Raw genomic sequence first — 17346 nt, forward strand, 5'->3', positions numbered from 1 at the left:
ACTGGAGAAGGGAAGGGCTACCCACTCCAGTGTTTTGGCCTGGAGATTCCATGGACTGCATAGTCCACGGGGTCACAAAGAGTCAGACATGACTGAGTGACTTTCACTTACATGAACAACTATCACTAAACTTTTTTTTTTAAATGAGGACATCCCTGATGGTTCAGAGGTTAGGTCTATGGGGCTGCACAGAGTGGGTGCTTCCACTGCAGGAGATGAGGATTTGATCCCTGGTCGGGGAACCAAGATTCCACAAGCCTCTCACATGGGAGGGGGGGGTGGAATATACATGCACTCACACACACACGGTTTGTAGGGCTCCACCCCAAGCATTCTGATTCGGTAGGTCTGTAGGGACACACACAGACACACACACAGACAGACAGACAGACAGACACACACACACACACACAGTTTGTAGGGCTCCACCCCAAGCATTCTGATTTGGTAGGTCTGTAGGGACATACACAGACACACACAAAGACAGACACACACACACACACACAGTTTGTAGGGCTCCACCCCAAGCATTCTGATTTGGTAGGTCTGTAGGGACACACACAGACACACACACAGACAGACACACACAGACACACACACACACACAGACACACACAGACACACACACACACACACACAGTTTGTAGGGCTCCACCCCAAGCATTCTGATTCGGTAGGTCTGGATGGGGCCTGAAGATCTGCATTTCTAAGAAGCTCCTAGTGATGCTCCTGCTAGTGGGACCACACCAGTGCTCTAGAACAATTCAGCTGCAAGTCAGTCTGGGCAACTCCTCACACCAATGACTGCCCTGAGTAAACAATGTTTACAATATCTCCAGCTTACATTTGAAGAAGCGACAGCAAGTGGAATCCAGTACTGACGCCAACCTCTAAATGTAGAATGTGATACAAGCATCAGTCTTCGAGTTCCCAAGTTAACAGAGGGTGGTGGCAATTTAAGGGACTGGGAGTGAAACCATTCTTACTTGGTTTACTAGACAGAAAGGGCGAGAGTTCTGAGTTCAGAGCTCTGCTTCACCTTCACCTCTTAACAATATACTCCTTCATCTATAACATGGCCCTCAGGCAGGTGAAGAGATAATGTACGCAAGACACCTTACATGAAAAGTACTCAATAAGTGCTGTTCTCCTCTTCCTAATAAGCAAACAAAGCAAAAAGCTACCAACCCAAGTGCTTGTGCAGAGATGCAAGAGGAAGCCACACAATTATGTTTATATGCTTTCGTGTTGCGCAAAATAAAGGAGATGGGTGTCTTTAAAAACTCCTATATATTTCAGGTTTCTATCTGTAATGGCACCCCTCGCTCCGGCTCTACATTATCCCTCTTCCTCTTTTAGGAAAATCCTTGGTGGTCACATCCGTGGCTCTTTGATGCTTTCCACCACTCTGTCAGACAAAATCCACTTGCTCTCTGGAACCGCTTTTCCGACCTCCCATGCACCCTGCACGCTCGATCGGTGGCCAGGCCCACCCGCTCGACAGGCTCTCGCGGTCCTCCTCTGCTCTCTCCACACCACTCCTCCACATCCTTTGGGCACTGCTTCCACCGTGCGACCCCTGCCTAGTCGGAAGACCTCCAGCTGTTCCCTGTCCTGCGTGTAAAATGCCATGCTCCCTCTATCAGCGCTGGCCAACAGAATTTTCTGCACTGATGGAAATATTCTATCTACGTTGTCCAACGTGGCAGCCGCCAGCCAGCGTGGCAGCTAAGCTCTCTACAACGGAGGAGCTGACTTTTCAATTTTCTTTTATTAACTCCCATGCTCCGTGGGGCCAGTGGCTACCCTAATGAGCAGAGCAGGTCTGTGCAGTCTCCTCTCCATGCACTCCACCATGTGAACTGCCCTCTCCAGTCAAGCCAGGTCCCTCGCCACCCCGATAACACCATGCCCACACTTGACTTCGCAGACTCTATCCCCCTCTCATTCCGCCCTTTCCTTTCTCCAGAGCCACATCTGTCCAGGCTAATGGAACCCCATTTTTCCTGAAGGCCTTCTTATCACTTCTGCCAACACTGCATCCTCTTCTTGCCATGAGCCATCACTGCCTGTGTAACAAATCCAGCATCTGAGCCAATATCACTGGTGCTGTCATTTAACTCCTCATGCATGTGAGCTCCTGAAGAGGAATCTATTTTTTAAAGACCAGGTCCTCCAGTCCCTTAGCAAGTGCTTTATGAATACTTGATGAGTGAGCTAAGGACACAGAGCATTACATCTTGGTCTTCGTTGGAAAGCAGGACTTCTCTTCACTGGAACCAAATGGAAATGTTAATTCTATTACCCTGTCCCCCGCCAACCGCTCCCCCTCCCCAAATATCCAGATGCTTGGGAAACATCAAGTTAGTGTAAAAGCATCCTGCAGAGAGACCCTGAGAAGGCTTTTGGCCTTTATCTATCTCCATCTGCTTGGAAAATGCCAAGGAAAAAGAAGAAAACGCTATCTGCTATGCAAAATCTATTAACTTCAAAGCAAGTTTCTGCAGATGGGCTAAGAAGCCCAACAGAAGGAAACTGAAGCTCTTGCTCTGTAAAGTCATCAAAAGCTAAATTGAGGAACACTTGACTTCCCTATTTCTTCTGGCACTAGCGACAAAGTTGTCATTATTTAAAACACAGTACTCAGATCAGGCTGGAAAGAGCCTCCAGTCTATAAAACATTGCAGCTGACCCATCAGACATGTATTGTTGAGGCAAAGACAGGTAATTCATTTAAGAGATCAGAAAGCTGATAAAGTCTCTTTGCAGGAGCAACATGTAACACAGTAACAGCCAAGCAAGAGGGACAGCCTTGTTATTTCAACTCCTGCTAGGGAAACACATTTATCCGGAAGAGATGAAATGTTGCCACTACCAAATAGGTCCTCTTCCCTCCAAAGAGCAACTTAGGACATTAAAGTTGGAGGTAACCTACAGTAAAGAATCCGCCTGCAAACCATGAGAATTCTGTGTGATTCCTTGATCAGGAAGATCCCCTGGAGAAGGGAATGGCTACCCACTCTAGTACTCTTGCCTGGAGAACTCCATGGACAGAGGAGCCTGGTGGGCTACAGTTCATGGGGTCACATAGAGTCAGACACCACTGAGCAGCTAACACTTTTACTTTTCTCAACTGTGATTATGTATGCCAATGATACGTACGCAAAAACAAACTTCCAGTTGCTCATGTTAAACCCCCTTTCTCAGCATGACATCGCCACATGGACTCTCACCTTCTGGCGCTGAGGTCAGTTCTGATTAACACACACAGCTGTTGTTGTTCAGTCACTAAGTTGCGGCCAACTTTTTGCAACTTCACAGACTGCAGCACGCCCGGTTTCCCTGTCCTCACCATCTCCCGGAGCTTGCTCAAAGTCATGTCCACTGAGTCAGGGATGCCATCCAACCATCTCGTCTTCTGTCGCCCCCTTCTCCTCCCGCCCTTGGTCTTCTCCAGTGAGTCTCAAGCAATACCTGTATCTTAACCCACACTCTCCTTACCTGACAGGACAGAGAGCGACATCATCTAAAAATCTGGTCCCTATTCTAATAGAAATAGTTATAATCACTGGATATTGTTTTGTTTTGTAAGTTTTAAATGGAGAAAGGAATCCAGTGCCAAAGATACGTCAGGATGCTTTTCCTCCTCCCAGAAGCAGTTACAGGCAAAAACATTCAGTGCTATGGAAAAAGAGAAATGAGAAAGGACATAATAAACCAGATCTGATGGGGTTCTAAACATCTGTTTTGTAATTAGAATAGCTCTTCCCCTTGAAAATCTAATAAATGTGGGTTTCATCCCAGTCATATGGCAGGTAATGATAAGTATTCCATACATAACCTATATCTCATGTCTATCTTTCTGCTTTTAAAGGAGTACGTAGTTTTGGGATGGGAGCTTTTGGTTTTCCAGAGGGAGACCTTGAGATGGGTTCACCTGACCACAAATCTTAGGGACACCAGCAAGTTTATAACTGAAGGATCTGAAAAATGAACCCCAAGTTTTTTCTCTTTAAATGTGTTCTTATGGAGAAGGAAATGGCAACCCACTCCAGTGTTCTTGCCTGGAGAATCCCAGGGACAGGGGAGCCTGGTGGGCTTCCGTCTGTGGGGTCACACAGAGTCGGACACGACTGAAGTGACTTAGCAGCAGCAGCAGCATGGTGATTCTAGTTAGCGGATCATCAAGCATCCAAGATAAACCTTCTGAGTCAGTGTCAGAGCCAAGCCATCCATTCTGGGATTTCATTAACCATCAAGTGCCCAATGCCCACTGAAACACTTCGGCAACCAGTTAAGACATTATCCTAACACAGAAAAGCAGCAAAAAGCAAAAACAAGAACAAAAAACCCGCAGGAGCTGTGCTTTACAAAGAAATGCCTCAGTCATTATTCAAGAGCCTTGGCTACCTCTTCCTTTCACAGGTCCAGGGCTGAAGAGCCACCCCCATCCTCCCGTAGAAGATCTAGGGATAAAGGTAAGTATCTGACCGAGTAATTCACCAGAATGGTTATTAATGACTTCTCTACACTCAAGTGTTACAACCCACATTTTATTTTTACTCGTGGCTCAGACAGTTAAAAAATCTGCCTGCAATGCTGGAGATTCAGATTCGATCCGTGGATTGGGAAGATCCCCTGGAGAAGGAAATGGCTACTCACTCCAATATTCTTGCCTGGCAGGCTACAGTCCATGAGGTCACAAGAGTCGGACACGACTTGAGCGACCAACACTACTCTCAAAGAGAGCTCAATGCTATCTTCAAATATTCCTCTCTCCTTCCGGCATTCCCACCTGTTCCCTTTTTTTCTCTTACCACAACAGCTCGGTGCATATATTCTGAACCCTAAATTCCAACCTCTGCCTCTGGCATGCTGGCTGGGTTAGTTACCTGCAGATCCTGCTACCTGACCAGAACCATCACAACCTCCATGAAACTTGGGGCAAATCCGTCAGTCTCGCAGTAGCTCAGTTTCTTCACTCGTCCAGGGGAGTGGGGTCAACCACCCCGAAAATACAATGATTCCCCCGACTCATCTCACTGTTCTGCAGTCCTGACCTCGGTCACAAAGTTCATTTCCACACGGGATGCCAACCGTGGGGCAGTCACTTGGGGGCATCATCACAGCTTTTTCTCCAGAAACGTAAAGTCAGAGCAGGGAAAGGAAGTGACTTTCTCTGGAATAATCCAGATCTGCTTATTCTTGACCCCTACAGTCTCCTTGTGCCCCAGAAAGGATAGGGTGTGAGGGATGCTATCAGATGACAGAAGAAAAACCCTTCAGGGCTGGTCTGCCCAGATTTCTTCTAGAACAAGCCTGGGGGCCTTAGATAAGAGGCATTTAAAGAGACCCTTTCCTCCTCCTCCTTCCGAGGTTTAAAAATCTTGCTTCCTTTTCAGCTGTTGGTCTGGGGGAGGATTTATTTACTGTTGTTCTTGTCCAGTTGCTAGGCTGCTAGGTGGTAGTGCTTAGTGTGTGGGGGTAGTGGCGGGACCTATTTTGTTTGTTTTATAAATACCAACTTTTGTTTCATGTGCCTGGCTTTTTCTTTTATCATCTGATAGCATCCCTCACTCCCTATCCTTTCTGGGGTAAGTATATGCTTTTATCTTGACAGTGAAAAGGGCTCTACAGCCAAAGGGTACACATTCTACCTTATAAAAACTATCTGCAGTATGTTGTTTATTGTAAAAAGTGGCTCAGACCACTCAGTGATTCAGAGCTCTGTTAGTGTGCCTTTGCAACTGGCTAAAGGAATGAGTAGGTTATTTACTCACAGAACACGTGATCTAGAATAAAAACAGACATTCTTTGCTACACTTTGCAAGGATGCTGTACACATCTCCTTACAGCTGTAAGAAATTAAGAGGTGCACAATAAGGACATTGTTATCACATTTATTTCCTTGTGAGCAATACTTTTAATCGCAAAGATGACAGCACTGTCGATTCAGGACTCACACAAGGTAAATCTAATAATGAAACCTGGGAAACAAATAAGCATCTTTATTTTACTTTTTAATAAGCAACTTTGAAAAGGCAATTGTTCTGTCAAAAAGAAGCAAAGTTGACTTGAAATTATGTAGTATTCCTGACCAAATCCAGAAAAAATTCAGCAAAATAACTAGCTAACTGGCCAAATTCTCTTCCAAAATGTTGGCACCAGGAAAGACAAACAAAGGAACTGTACTCAGTTAAAAGACTGTAAATAAATACAGGGTGTAATCCCGAATTAAACCCTGAATTGGGGAGAAGTGGTAAGGAGGATGCTTTAAAGGACATTTTGGAGAAATCTGGATATGGACTTATATAAGAGTATTATGTATTACGTTTTATTAATTGTACTGTCATCATGAAAGAGAATGTCTCAGTCTTTAAGAACAAAAGATACACGCTGAAATATTTAGGGGGGAAAAGGTATGATGCCTGCAACTTTCACACAGTTCCAAAAAATATGTAAGAAAATCACATTCAGGTCACCCCTAAATGTTAATAAAAAGTGAGCGGAAGTGAAGCTGCATTCTTGTCATTTTTCTGTAAATGTGTGCTTCACATAAAACATTAAAAAAAATTTAAAAACGTGCGAAATGGAAGATTGAACGTGGGTTACTTAGATTCAAAAGGACTTTATTCGTGCAAGTCTGTGTTGTGCTGTGCTGAGTCACTCAGTCATGTCTGACTCTGCCACCCCAGGGACTGTAGCCCACCAGGCTCCTCTCTCTTTGGGATTCTCCAGGCAAGAATACTGGAGTGGGTTGCCATGCCTTCCTCCAGGAGTCTTCCCAACCCAGGGATTGAACCATGTCTCCCACACTGCAGGCGGATTCTTCACCGTCTGAGCCACCGGGGAAGCCTATTTGTGCAAGTCTCTATCACATAAAGTGTAGTGAGATCTGTTGTGTTTTAGCTAACTATTATGGATAGCGACCTTGCTTAACAGCTTGGTATACGGAAGAAAGACCATGGGTGTGAGACTTACAAACTCTGGGTAAAGCATATACTAAAGGAACCATCTTGGACTCTCATTTCTTCGAGTATTATGAGGGTAAGAATGAAGTCTCCTCCCCCCTCACAAGGTTGTGAAGGAAAGAAAGTGAAAGCTGCTTAGTCGGGTCCGACCCTGTGGACTATGCAGTCCACGGGATTCTCCAGGCCAGAATACTGGAGGGGGTAGCCTTTCCCTTCTCCAGGGATCAAACCCAGGTCTCCTGCACTGCAGGCAGATTCTTTTACCAGCTGAGCCACAAAGGAAGCCCAAGAATACCAGAGTGGGTAGCCTATCCCTTCTCTAGCGGATCTTCCCGACCCAGGAACTGAACCGGGGTCTCCTGCATTGCAAGCGGATTACACAAGGTTGTAATGAGAATCCAATGATATTCTGTGTGCAAATGTGCATTTTAAACCTGGAGGCAGTATACGAATAACAACTCTTGTTTTTAAGGAGCTGTCATCCAGAAAGGTTATGGGAGATGCAAGGAGTGCTACGCCAACTGGTGAAGCAGTCACAGAAGAGGCTAAAAGAACCACTTGTAAAGTCGCATCACACGTCGTTCATGAAGGTTCACAACAGCAGGTTTTTTGGAAACCTGCTGTTTCCTTTTCTCCCCAAAAGTGATTCATCCATGAAAGAAAACAGCAGAAACTTTTAATCCCACTGTCCTCACATGAGTTGAGAGTCGGATCTCCTTCAAAACATTCTTCCACTCAAGGATGTTCCATTTACATCAAAACATGAATCTTAAAAATGACTACAGAATACGAAAACTATTTCTCCTCAAATGGGGAATCTACTAAGAATGCAGTCTGCCCGGGGCCCAGTGCTCTGCCTTAGGATAAATCCACTGTCCCTGAGGCCAGACATGACCATGAGCCAAAGGCTGGGGTTCAGAGGACACTCAAGAGGTGGGCTTCAGCTGTGAGAGAAGGCAGGCCTGAGGGAGTCACCCAAGGGTCTGTGAAACCCTTCCAGGTCAGGCTTTTCCCTGTCTCCTCCCTGAGTCTCCAGTTTCCTCCAGGAGAGGCCACACCCAGCCCTGGCTTCAGAGCTCTGCACTTGTCGCCTTGGGCTGGAACACCGGGCCGAGATCCACACACAGCCAGCTTGTACCGGTCACTCAGGTCTAAGCCTAAATGGCCAGTCCACTCTGCCCCCTAGCTAGAGGTACTCCCCAACCCCTTACCCAAGCACCCCTAAAAGAGCCCCTACTCAGACACAGCCACATCACATCTTCTTGTTTTATCTTCATGAAACTGTTCTTCCAGGCATTTTCTTCTTTAAGAGTTATGCCTTCTCCTCGCCATACTGCAATCAGCACAAGAGCCTTCCACTTCGTTCACGGCTAAATTCCCAGCCTCCAAAAAGGGATGTGCACAAAGCAGGCTTCTAAGAACTCCCCAGCTCCAACCCCAAATACACTCCCAGCACTAACGTGTGACTGAAACTTAAGAATTCCAGGGATAAAAGGCCAAAAGTCCAAATGCAGCCCAGATTTCTGGAACTCCTCTTTCGACTCAACTTCACCTTCTCCTGCTACAGTCCACCATCCTAATTCCGTTCACTCTTTATCTTTCTCAAACAACTCATCTCTTCTTACAGTCAAAAGTACCAATTTCTTACAAATGACTCAAACTCTACTTCAAAACCAACGTTCTCAGCCCATAGTTCCAAGCCCACATCTCCTGCTGTAAACAGAACATCAACATGCTTAAAGAACAGAGTCATCACCTGCCTCCTTTATCCACATCTGGCAATGGCACAGGCTGCCATTCACATTCAAGTTCTCAATCCACCACCATTCTTGCGTTTTTTAAAGAATTCCGATCTACTGCTTCTTTTCAATATTTCTTGTGCCTGCCATTGCCTCTCCATTTTTACTTTCACTAAACAATCCAGATGGTAAAGAATCTGCCTGTAATGCAGGAGACCTAGGTTCGATCCCTGGGTCGAGAAGATCCCCCGGAGACCTGGGAATGGCTACTCATTCCAGTACTCTTGCCTGGAAAATTCCATGGACTGAGGGGCCTGGCCGGTTACAGCCCATGGGGATCCCAAAGAGTTGGACATGTCTGAACACCTAGCACTTTCACTTTCCAACAGTCCAGGCCCGTACCACCCCGAGGGATGTAACTAAACCTGTCCAAGTTTTTACCACCACCCCATGGTCCCGAAACTGCGATTCTTAGAAACATTCATCTGGCAATCATCAGTGTTTTTGTAGAGGCTGAGGCAGACACCCGACCTGGTAACGTAACTAGCTGATCTAACACAAAGGGTGCAGTTGTGAAATCAGAGAGCTGATGGGCAAGGAAACCGAGGCACAGCCAGGTTACAGTTCCTAGCACCTGAAGTTCCAGGTTCCTTGTGTTCCCCCATTAACAGTCCACAAACATCACCCATTACAGTAGCTCACTGAAGCATAGCTGCCTGTAAATCTGGGACATTCCTGACATTTAACTACTGCAGGTTCTTGGGGACTCATTTGTATGCAAAGCCTGGGTAAGATGTTTATTTGGAATATTTGGAATCCAGCCTATTTTTCTTAACTTTCAGGTAAAAGTTACTCTCAGTGTACAGCGTTTTTCCTCATTAACTAGGAGTTTTCTCTCTTCTGTTGATGGCATACACCCTAGCATATCACAAATCATCAAGAAAAATTTCAAACACACTCTTTCTGTTACTTTGCTTAGTACGTGTCAAGGTGCAGAGAACTGACCCCCTCACTAGTGGGCTGCCCTGTAGCAGTTACAGCAGCCCTCCCACCCCGGGGCTTACATTCACCACCCCCCAGCAGATGCCTGAAATCATGGACAGTCCTGACTCCATGCATATGTAATATGTTTTTTCCCCTACACACACACACATTTGTGATAAAGTTTGCACATTAGGCACAGTAAAGAGATTAACGATAACTAATAACAAAATAGAACAAAACAACAATTCTATAGTGAAATAAAAGTGAGGTGAATGTGGTGTCTCCCTCCTCCTCTCAGAGTATCTTACTGTACAAATGTAATGCCTTTTCCATCTTAACTAAAGCACTTATCACATTTTGTGCCTGAACCTTTTGCAGTTTGAGGTGCGAAAGTAAAAATAGCATGGATTTATTTTTCCTTCCTCACAATTTCATGGATAGAAGATTCATTCTTACCATAGATCTTAGCAACCTCAGCATATGATGTCTTTTCCTTATTAAGTCAAGAACTTTCACCTTTTCCCTTCAAGGCTCCTCTCCAGTGTCTCTGAATTGCCAGCCTCACGACTCTTGCACTCTGGGGCCACTGCTAAGTAAAATAAGGGTCTCCTGAATACAGCACCGAGATACCACAGATGCTCTGATAACCCAGACTAATGCTAAGTGACCAGTGGGCAGGACACCCTGGAAAAGGGATGGTCCATATCCCCCACAGGATGAAGCGGGGTGGTGCAGGATTCCACCACACTACTCGCAACAGTGGGAAACTTAAAATTTATGAATCGTGGGGCTTCCCGGTGGTCCAATGGCTAAGGTTCTGGGCTTCCACGCAGGGGGTGGGTTCGATCCCTGGTCGGGAAGTAAGATCCTGCATGCCTCTTAGTGCAGTCATAAATAGATAGATAAAATACATGCATTGTTTATTTCTGTAATTTTCCATATAATATTATCACCATGGTGACTGCAGGTAAATGAAACCACAGAAAGTGAAACTGTGATGCTAGATCACTAGAAAAGTGAAGGGGGGATGACTATCCTTTGCTTCACCCAAAGTGTAAACCCCTCAGACCTGCCTTAGTTCACTGAAAACGGTCTTCCCAGTAGAGCCTGTCTAACTACATTAAACACCCAAGTCACAGACAAAAGCACTAAGTGTATTCTTCAGAACTGATTTTTAAGAGCCTTGCTTCCCTAACAGAATGAAGCTTTTTAATGCTTCACAAGTTTTACAGTGATTTCTATGACTCAGCCCCCCAAAATACAGATGTAAATCACAATTGAGCTGCGTGACCTTATCACGGTATCTTCAGAATGCATTTCCTCATCTCTAAAATGGAGAGGTTGAAGCAGGTATCACCTATAGCCTCTGTTAGTTCTCAACTTCTCAGATTCAATGACAGCAAGACAAGAAAATTTCTAACTGACCTCTCGGCCTCTACTCGCTCCTTCTGAATTATCCTGCACACTACTAACTGAGTTTCCCAAACTACCACTGTAGTAGCTTTCTACTGCTGTTACAATAAACTACCACAAACTCAGAGGCTTAAAACAGCACAATTTTATTATCTTATACTTCTGAAGGTCAGAGGCCTGAACGACGTTCACTGGGCTAAAACAAAGATGTCTGTGTTCCTTCTGAAGGTCCTAAGGAAGAGCTGTCCCCCTGCTTTTCCCAGCTTCAAGGCTGCAGTCTTTGGCTCATGGACCCTTCCTCGTTCAAAGACAACAGTATGGCATCTACAAATCTCTGCCTCCCTCTCTCACTTACGAACCTTTGTGATTACACTGGGCTATCCAGATAATTAAAGGATAAACTCTGGTTTCAAGATCTTTAACTTACTGAAATCTGTGAAGTCCCCGTTTGCCATGTGAGATAAACATTCACAGGTTCTGGGAATTAAGACACAGACACACTTGAACCATTATTCTGCCTACCACAACTATGCAGTCATATCAGCCCATAATTAAACTCATTCAACGGCCAAAAGCAGACAAAAACATCAGGAGAAAACTATGCATAGACACAAAAATACTAGCAAACCAGATCTAGCAACATACAAAACAGACTGTACACCATGACCAAATGAGATTAATCCCAGGAAAGAAAGGCTGGTTCAACATTTAAACATCAATCAACGTAATACAACAATGGAATGAAAGAAAAAACCCACACAGTACATCTCATCAGACAGAGGAGAACATTCAACAAAACTCAACAGTTTTCATGATAAAAATACTCAAATTAGGAACAGACAAGAACCTCCTCAACCTGAAGTCTCCTATGAAAACCCACAGCTAATGTCATATTAACGACAACAGTGAAAGACTGGATGCCTTAAGATTAGAAACAAGGCAGGGATGTCTCCTCTCACTATTTTATTCAACTCTGCAATGAATTGAAGGTTCTCCTCAGGGCAATTAGGCAAGAAAAAGAAATGAAATAAAAAGATTGGAAAGATGAAAACTATGTCTATTTTCAACAGGGCTTTCCAGGTGGAACTAGTGGTAAAAACCCTCCTGCCAATGCAGGAGACATAAGAGACTCAGGTTCAATCCCTGGGTTGGGAAGATCCCCCAGAGGAACTCATGGCAACCCACCCCAGTATTCCTGCCTGGAGAATCCCACAGACAGAGGAGCCTGGCAGGCTACGCTCCATAGAGCTGCTAAGTTGGACACAACTGAAGCGACTTAGCACACACAGCACATTTTCAGCTGACATGATCTTGGATACAGAAAATCCTAAAGAATCCACTAAAAAAAAGTACTAGCTAATAAACAAGTTCAGCTAAGTTGTAGATTAAAACATCAATGCACAAAAATCAACTATATTTCTACACCAGCAATGAGCAATCTAAAAATGAATTGAAGAAAACAGTATCATTTACAATACCATCAAAAAGGATATAATACTTAGGAATAAATTCTACAAAAATTAGACATGTACACTGGAAACTATCAATCACTGTTGAAAGAAACTGAACCAGCGAAGCATGACATAAATGAAAGTAATAGAATTGAGTGTCTAGAAATAATTCCTTACATTTAATAACCAACTGAATTCTCAACAAAAGTGCCCAAGAAAGATCAATGGGAAAAGAAAGTTGGGCGCCTACACAAAAATCTGCTGTTCACAGCAGCATCAACCTTCACAGCCAAAAAGTAGAAATAGCCTAAATGCCCATCAACTGAGGATTGGATAAATAACACGTAATATGTCCATATAATGGATTATTATCTGTCAATAAAAAGGAACAAAGTACTTATACTCACTCTGATATACACCTTATATATAAGACGTAAGTGAAAGAGACCAGTCACAAAAGGCCAGATACTGCATGATTCCATTTCTATGAAACTTCCAGAACGGGTAAAACCATAAAGACAGAGAGTAGAGAGCAGATCGGAGAAGGCAATGGCAAGCCACTCCAGTACTCTTGCCTAGAAAAATCCCATGGATGGAGGAGCCTGGTGGGCTGCAGTCCGTGGGGTCGCTAAGAGTCGGACATGACTGAGCAACTTCACTTTTCACTTTCACACTTTGGAGAAGGAAATGGCAACCCACTCCAGTGTTCTTGCCTGGAGAATCCCAGGGACGGGGGAGCTTGGTGGGCTTCCGTCTACGGGGTCACACAGAGTCGGACACGACTGAAGTGACTTAGCAGCAGAGAGCAGATGCCAAGGGCTGGACGAGGCAGAATTGGTGAGTGGCTGCCAAGGGGTGTGGGGTTTCTGTTTAGGGTGCTAAAAAATGCTCTGAAGTTAAGATGACACAACTGTGAATACACTAAAAACCATGGAATTGTACACTTTAAATGGGTGGATTTTATTGTGTGTGAACTTTATCTCAATTGTTTTCTTAAGTTCAAGGTATTCAATTCACGTGGAAACCCACTGGTGAACATAATAAATGGTCTCCAAATGGTCCGGAAGGAATTTAAGAACACAAGATATCACCTAAGAACATGTGTTTTGCTTTGTATGAAGAGTAATCATATGATTGCTCTATGCTAGGAAAGTATATGACTTTTACTAACACAGCATGGTTAAAAAATAAACACAAAAAAGGAACAGCCAGTTTGAACACCATTAAAAGCTCCTCAGTGGTCATGAAATAAACTCTGCACACTTTTGTGTGCTTTCACAACTGAGCATCATCCACCTCTTTAGATCTGACTCGCATCACCAGGAACACAGACTCAGCAGGGCCAGACTCTGCCTGTTCACCGAACGCCACGCTCATTGCCACCACCCCCCCCACCTTCTGGTCTGTGTCCTCAACAAATTCTGAGCATTTTTCAGCCAATGAAACGATCCTTGATCTTCAGGATTAAGGATCTGACTGAAGGACTGCCTGAAGTTCTATGCCATCAAAAAACCTTTTTTCACCTCTCCAGACCACACGAACAGCAAGCTCCCCCGGCCCCTCACAAGCCGAGCTACACCTCTTAGACAGCTGCTCACCAACCAGGCACTTTTCACACCTCGATTCGGCTAACTCACTCTTACAACAGCTTTGTTTTTTAAACAAACAAAAACACCTCGAATTTACTTTTTTCAGCCTCAATTCATTCATTTATCCATTTCATCTTATAATTTCCTCACTTTCTAAGGCGATGATGGTTTTCACCCAGGTTCTTAAAAGAAACTAGCACTTTCGCCAATGACAGAGCGCCACCTAGTCGTGGCACAGAATAACTCACAACAGCAGCAGGAAGCTCGACACACTACTTTTACAGAAATGAACTGTGGGTTAAAATAAGAAGTTGCAGAATCATTTAGCAGGGCAATGCGACTGCTTTATACATGCATCTTATCGCCCCGGCCAGTCTACCACACAAGGCTGACAGGTGTTATTTCTTCTCCGCTCAGTATCATGTATTATTCATCATTCAATATTCAGTAAATCATATTCAATTTCTGAAGTGCATTATGTCAATATATTCATATGTAGATGGTTCAACATTCCTTTGATAATCACAGGAGAACATTTTTGAGTTTATTACAAGAATTAAACAGCAGAAGTAAGGATAAAATGAAATCTGGTGATTTACTCACATATAATGGAGCTTGCTGTGGATTAAGTTTCATGACCCAGGACACTGGAACAGAAAAGAGAAAAATAAATGAGAATAAAAATAAAAGTTATCATCAAAAATTTAAAACCCACTGGAAAATCCTAGATGTCAAGCAAGGTTACATGAGCAAAATCAGGAGTCTGGGGTTACAGATACCCAGCTTTCCTCAGAGATTTGGGAACAGAAGTTCAAGGACTGGTAGCATGCCTTGTGCCCCAGATTCAATCTTTACAAGTGGGGAGAAAGATGTTCTAATTGAAAAACAAAGACAAAAGTCTTTGCAGTCACAGAAGATGTTCCAACAACCAACCAACAGGATATTAAAAGCAGCTACCAAAAAAAGAACAGTGCGCACGCAAAGTATACTTTCACATAATCCCCCAAACCCATAAAATGCTTCCCCCAGTTATCACAGGGGAGACCACGAAACAGCCCTCTTCCTGTCAGAGGACAGGGGCTATAGGTGGCCTCCATCGACTAGAAGCTGTTGGTCTCCTGAAAATCAGCGGCTGGATTCCCTGTCATTCAGTTCAGTTCAGTCGCTCAGTCCTGTCTGACTCTTTGCGACCCCACCATCAGAGGCTGAAGAATTGATGCTTTTGAACTGTGGTGCTGGAGAAGACTCTTGAGAGTCCCTTGGACTGCAAGGAGATCCAACCAGTCCATTCTAAAGGACATCAATCCTGGGTGTTCATTGGAAGGACTGATGCTAAAGCTGAAACTGCAATACTTTGGCCACCTCATGTGACGAGCTGACTCAATGGAAAAGAGTCTGATGCTGGGAGGGATTGGGGGTGGGAGGAGACGGGGACGAGAGAATGAGGTGGCTGGATGGCATCACTGACTCGATGGACATGAGTTTGAGTGGACTCCAGGAGTTGGTGATGGACAGGGAAGCCTGGCATGCTGCAGTTCATGGGGTCGCAAAGAGTCGGACACGACTGAGTGACTGAACTGAACTCTTCGCATGAGGTGGCCAAAGTATTGGAGCTTCAGTTTTAGCATCAGTCCTTCCAATGAACACCCAGGACTGATCTCCTTTAGGATGGACTGGTTGGATATCCTTGCAGTCCAAGGGACTCGCAAGCGTCTTCTCCAACACCACAGTTCAAAAGCATCAATTCTTCGGCGATCAGCTTTCTTCACAGTCCAACTCTCACATCCATACATGACCACTGGAAAAACCATAGCCTTGACTACCTGCTCTAAATGAATTCTCACAAAAATCTTAGGAAGAACTTTAGAGAAGACTTACAGCATTATATAATACATTTGTGAATATTGAGAACAGCATGTTCTTAAAAGCTCACCTTGGTGATTTGACCAGGATTTCATCTAAGCTAAAATTATCGTAGTCCAGAATTACTTCAGACAGGCAAATCTTTTGTTAAATAAATAAATCTCAGAATAAGCTAATCCAATCTTCATAAGAATCAGAGAAGACCCAAGTAATTTCATTCTAATAGATTTTGAGTGTCTTGTTCATAATAGGGGACCTGATCAATTACGATCTAGCAATATTAAAAAAAAAAAAAAAAGTACAGGAACAGCATTCAAAGTGCAAAAAGAAAAAGATAAAATCCTATACTTGGCAAGATGCCAGACCAGCTCACAAAAACCGAACAATCGAAATGCCAACAGCATAACTTAGAAATCAAAGACCAAAGTTTAGAATAAAAAGCAATGCCTGAGCAACCACACATAACTCATTTAACAGAATCCTCTCAGTATTAAAACTTTTTTACAAATTAGCCAGTTTAGTCAGGTTGTGTGTCTGAGGATCAAAGGCTCACCCCAAGAACAGTTAACACACACCTCTAGGGAAAAAGATAAATCTATAACCAGACTCCCACACACAATCATCTCCAACCAGTGGCAAGCCATGTGTTTCACTCACTTGCAAGACGTGCCCACAGCCAGGTGGCCCCACAAGGACTGACCACTTCCCCTGCATGCCCGTTCGCCCTCTAGTCCACACCCCCATCCCACCGACAGACACACAATAACAGACCCGCCACACACACAATAACAGACCCACCAAACACACACACACGAGGCTTGTTTGTCCTCTGTCCTCTAGTCTACACCCCCACCCGCCCAACACACACACACACACAATAACACACGCGTCCAACACACACATACACACACACACACACACGGCTTAGGGCACTCTTTCCTTCCTGCCAGCCTTCATTTAATGATTCTGTACCTTTAGGTGCTAAAATCACCTACAAAAATCCACACTGAAAATCAAACTTGAGAAATGGAGCAATAATCAACTCTTTTAGAAAACCTTTGTTTTTCTAACCAACAGATTCAAAAAGCAAGCATGGATGATTAAAAACAAAAAAAACAAGAGAAAAGAAAGATTGAAGACAGAGTACTTTCTCAACTCATTAAATATCCATTTAACTTAAAATTAAGCATCATGCTCACTAGTCTTTTAATCAGCTTTCTAGGTCCTGTTCAGACTTGCCTGGGACAAAAGACTGAAAGAATCTACAAATGCATGAACCAAATCCATTTGCTTTAACTGACTTAAGAAGTATTCCTGACCATCCCAACAAAAGAAA

General features: G+C 44.0%; 1 protein-coding gene across 7 annotated transcripts in view; it reads right to left on the bottom strand.

Moving 5' to 3' along the window:
• The window catches only part of AKAP13 (A-kinase anchoring protein 13), a 315522-nt gene that overhangs the window by 211735 nt on the left and 86441 nt on the right, over positions 1-17346 (bottom strand). For all 7 annotated transcript variants that reach the window (XM_055417745.2, XM_088829675.1, XM_088829674.1 and 4 more), the window contains one exon: positions 14751-14794. In XM_055417745.2, coding sequence (XP_055273720.2) covers positions 14751-14783 — 33 coding nt within the window. In that variant the 5' untranslated portion in view covers positions 14784-14794. Of the gene's footprint in view, positions 1-14750; positions 14795-17346 lie in introns of those variants that run through there.

The sequence above is a fragment of the Moschus berezovskii genome, chromosome 21 (assembly GCF_049115385.1).
Source record: "Moschus berezovskii isolate FMDL1 chromosome 21, NW_MosBer_1.0, whole genome shotgun sequence".
Taxonomy (NCBI): Eukaryota; Metazoa; Chordata; class Mammalia; order Artiodactyla; family Moschidae; genus Moschus; species Moschus berezovskii.